Here is a 4573-nt window from a genome sequence, read left to right as displayed (position 1 = left end):
AGACCTTAATCTGTTTGGGTTTGTAGATCTTGCCACCAAAAAATTTTTCCCCCTTACAACCATGCAACATTGTATAGTTGTGCACTGTAGCGTCATATGATGCAGTATGGTGGCGCTGCAATCTTGACTTGGTGAAAGAGAATGGAGCACTGCAAGTCTGGCTTGAGATAGAGAGTGAGCGTTGCACGCTCCAAACCTTGGCGTCGCAGTGCTGCGAATCGTGCTAGGCAGTTTTCTTTCTCGTGTTTCATGTTTAACTTGATGTGTTGCATTCTTTAGTCTAATTTAAGTGTGTCTCTTTGTCTATTTTGAATAGAAAATGAAGAATGAAGCGAAGAGAGGCAAGGAGAGAAGTGAGAGAAAAATATGTACAATTTCTCTCAAATTTTTATGGTGAATTTCTTGGTGCGGTGTGGCGGGTAGATTTTCCCCAATTTCAAGTTTTTTCTTGTTAAATCCTAGTATTCATTTCCGTTGTTTTCTTTTCTTATTTGTTTCATTGTGTTGTTTACTTCCCAATATAGAGGAAAGAAAGCAGGAAAAGGTTCTAGAAGGTCTTCTAACAGATTGGCCATTAATAAACTCCATCAGCAATTGGCTCTTCTGCAGCCACTTACAGTTCATGGGATTAGGAATAATCTTGTGGTGCATGTTTTAATTTGTTTGGTTTATTGATAAAGTGTACATGAAAAAAGTAATAACTATAATTATTTAAGTAGCCAAATTTATGCTACTACCTCTAATATGCACAAGGATGAAAGAAAAGTAAATGAGACAAATCTGATGTCTCACAACAAATTAAAGCTCTAACAAATATGTATGTTACAATATAAAAAAAAAATCCAAACGTTTCTAAGTGGAAGGAGACCCTAAGGTTTAAATTCAGAAACAGATGGAATTAAAATTTCACCCAGCCCTGATACTTTGAAATGCAACCTTCCAAGGACAAAAGAGCAATATTATGGATCAATATATTCCATATCAAGAAACCAGATGGATTGTTGTCGATTTGTCTGAAAACTCCATAACTAATGAAGAAATAAGTACATAAGTTTTTTTTTTTAAAGCTAAAACTTATTCTTCGAAACAGAAAAGCTATAGAACTAACATAAAGTCATTTCCTAATGTTAAAACGTTATAAGGAAAACACAAGAGTTAAAGAAAGGATCCACTACATTAAATTATTAATCTGCTGCAGCACTTCAGGATCCAAAGATCTTGAAAACTCCTACCCTAGCAGAAAATGGGGCAGAAGATAAATTTCTTTGAGCACAAATTGAATGACAGGGATAGAAAAAGAACCCAAAAGAAAGCAATGAACTTCAGAAGTTACAGTGAAGAAATGAGTTCTTTCAAATCAGGAGTAAAATCTGAATCCCGCTCCCCCCACCCAAAAAAAAAAAAAACAGAGATTACCAATCAGGCAGAATCAATATTCACTGCCATGAACATGCGAAACTCGCGTTCCGTTTGACCGATTTGTAATTTGCAGTAAAAATCCAAAAACTCAGCATCCCATCACTGCACAATTATAGACAAAGCTCCCAGATTGTTTCCTTGCAATCATATTCCACTCTGGTGGCTCGCCCTCTTTAGGAATCCATGAGTGGAGTTCAATCACTCCTCCACCCAGTGCCCTTGGTCCACCTATGACTATGAGCTGCTCACCACAAGCCCTAAATGCAAGGCCCCATCCGTTCATAGACACAGGCCTTTCTGGCAGCTTCCCCAAAGTGATCCAGACGTTATTTTCCTTGTCATACTTTCTTATTTCTTGATGTGCGTAATGTGCAGCATACAGTACATTATTCACCACTGCAACAAGCGGAGGTGCACCACTCGCACCATTCAAACCTAGTGACATATTAGGAATAACCCTCCAAGTGCCTTTTTCAGGGTCAAATTCCTCTCCACAAGTAAGCAACTCAGTATTGCTAGCCATTCCTCCAATTACATAAAACTTTTCATCCATGAATACACCCGAGCACATCTTCCTTGGTTTGTTCATGCTTGGCAGTGTTGTCCATGTTTGTGTCTCAGAATTGTAAAGCTCTGCAGAACTTAATATAGCACCAAGAGCATCACTGCCACCAGCGACGATGGCCTTATCTCCAGAACTTGCAGAGCCAAATAAGCACCGAGGTGAATTCATTGCAATACCAGGTGACCATGAGTTTGTAAGAATTGTATATCTTAGAACAATGTGAGCATTCACTTCCTTTCCAAAGACGAGAAGCTCAGTGCCAACAGCAAGGGACTCCTTGTCGGAGCACATAAAGCATTCATTAGGGGGCATCTTAGGCAAATTGATCCACCGGGCACGATATGGATCATAGGCCTCCCATTCATTTACATTGCATGAGAAGTATACCCAATGCTCCGTGATTTTGTTCTTTCGACGCCGTCTATACAGCTCTCCACTTCTGATGAATGAGCGAAATCCATGGTTGAGAGAGGCTAGGACGCCATAATCAGAGCGAGAGCACCACATCATACAACTAATCGAATTGTCTCGTCCAATTGCACTAATGAGGTTATCTGAATCACGGCAATCGGATTTAGAGGTAGAGGAATCAGTAAGTTTTGGTGACTTGTTCTGTCTCCATTGATCCTTGTCCATAACCTCAGAATGCCCTGCAGAGACAACATCATGAAGCCTTTTATTGCTAGATTTCTCGAGAATATGGTTGGTCATGTATGACCACTTGGATTCTTGTTCGCAGGAGCTCGGCAATGCTCTTGATATTAAGCAGGACTGGCCTACCAACATCTCTATTGAGACCGGGCTCTAAGGAAACTAAGGTTGCTGATCCAACCACAAGTCTATGTTCCGTCCTTCAAGAGATATTCCTCGTTACCCTGGAAGACAAATAGAATATTTTCAGTATGAAGATTAGGTAATGAAGGCACCAAAACGAACACAAAGAAGGGAGTTAAAAAAAAAAGGTTTTATCCAGTAAAGAACAGATCCGATAGATATATCCAAGCATCAAATTCATAGATTACACCAGCAAATAGGAAGGTAAAATCTGCACGAAAAAGGAACATTTTCTTGAAAGGAAAATCAACCCAACATAGAAATCACGTTTGAGGAAGCCGACAAAGCGATCTTACAACAAAAAACAGATCAAACGCAAAATCTAAACAACATGGAAACACAAAAACCACAAACAATTATCCAAGAAAAGAAAGAAATACAATAAAAAGCACCAGTAGAACTCCAAAACTGATCTTGGTAAACAAGGAGAAGAAACCATCGGGCCCAAAAATCTTGGTTAAAGATCTCTTGATTTCTGAAGGAAAAAAAAACAAAACGGAGTGAATCTAACAGCGTTGAATATCTCCTTCTTCCCTTTGAAAGAGATCGATCTAAGCATATCACCAAATTCTTTAAATCCAAAAGATCAACAAAGTACTCAAAAGCAAACATCCAAAAACAGTTTTTTTCCTTTCCCGGCATCCATCTCAAGAAAGAAGAAGCAGTTAACGAGAGAAACTAAAAGACTTACAGCTGCCAGAGTGAATGAGAGCAAAATTCTCATAATGCTTCTTTAATCTCTTGTTATCTCCGTCTCTAGCATATCTCTCTGATTCGTTCTTCTTCTTCTGGCTTCCAAGCAGTCTTCGTCCTTGCTGTTGTTCCTTCTAGGCAAGGGGAGCTTGAAATCTGGAGCTGCGTCGGGTTTGGGGATGTGTCTCATTTATCCCCTTCCCACTCTCCTGTTCTTTTCTCACGATTTTTTTCTTTTAACTTATATTTTATTTTTATTTCGGAGAAAGACAGGTAAAACCGTAAAACCATTTTATTACGGCTTATTTTCTTTAAATTTGGCTTTTTTTTTTTTGGCTTCAAGAAAAGCAACTTCAGGAGGAATTTTCCATTAAGATTTACCATTTAAAGATTTTGATATTGGTCCCACATTGGTACAGCAACTTGTCACCCATTATTGCGTACCCATACTTTCATCATATAAATTTCTAATTTTCCACATTTTTTTATATTTTGAACGAATTTAATCTTAAATTTGAATATTATTTTTTTATCTTAAATTGAATAAATTTAATTTAGAATATTATATTTTATAAGGGACTCAATTTAAAACTTTCAGATCGATAATTTGAATTCTCAACCATCGAATTAAAAAAAAAACATATCATTTAAATTTTCTTTAAAATATCTTCAATATTATTTATTTTTCATAATATAATCATATTTTTTATTTGAACATTATTTATTATTATTATTTTTAATTGTATTAAAAAGTCAATAACTTTGTTGTTATTGTAATTAAGGATCTCATGGTTGCAATTGTATATAAAAATAACGGTAAAATTATTATTGAAAAAATAAAATTTTTAAAAGCTAATTTGAATATTATAGAGCTTTTTTTATGTTAAAAAAGTTGAGCATTAACTTTTTTTTTGGGACATTTAGACCATTTAAGACAAACTCACACGCACAACACATACATTGACTCGAACCTAAGATCTCTTAGTTGGAAGCATAAGCTCTCAACCAACATGCAAAGATGAGTTGTATTGAGCATTAACTTCTCATAGCTAACTTTTTACA

The 4573-nt window shown here is 36.5% G+C and overlaps 1 protein-coding gene across 1 annotated transcript; it reads right to left on the bottom strand.

Annotated features, from left to right (window-relative positions):
• Positions 1-1155: 1155 nt before the first annotated feature.
• Positions 1156-3725, bottom strand: LOC110109785 (F-box/kelch-repeat protein At1g74510). The gene is made up of 2 exons (XM_020840985.2): positions 3510-3725; positions 1156-2859 (listed from the first exon to the last, which is right to left on the bottom strand). The coding sequence occupies exon 2, from the start codon at positions 2768-2770 to the stop codon at positions 1508-1510; it is 1263 nt and encodes a 420-aa protein (XP_020696644.1). The 5' UTR covers positions 2771-2859; positions 3510-3725; the 3' UTR covers positions 1156-1507.
• Between the last annotated feature and the right edge of the window lie 848 nt (positions 3726-4573).

Source organism: Dendrobium catenatum, unplaced genomic scaffold (assembly GCF_001605985.2).
Source record: "Dendrobium catenatum unplaced genomic scaffold, ASM160598v2 fragScaff_scaffold_1116, whole genome shotgun sequence".
NCBI classification, from domain to species: Eukaryota; Viridiplantae; Streptophyta; class Magnoliopsida; order Asparagales; family Orchidaceae; genus Dendrobium; species Dendrobium catenatum.
This window is presented reverse-complemented; position numbering and strand designations above follow the sequence as displayed.

Bases quoted from the DNA above. Each gene is read 5' to 3' on its own strand.
- LOC110109785 (XM_020840985.2), bottom strand. From the start codon at position 2,770: ATGTTGGTAGGCCAGTCCTGCTTAATATCAAGAGCATTGCCGAGCTCC.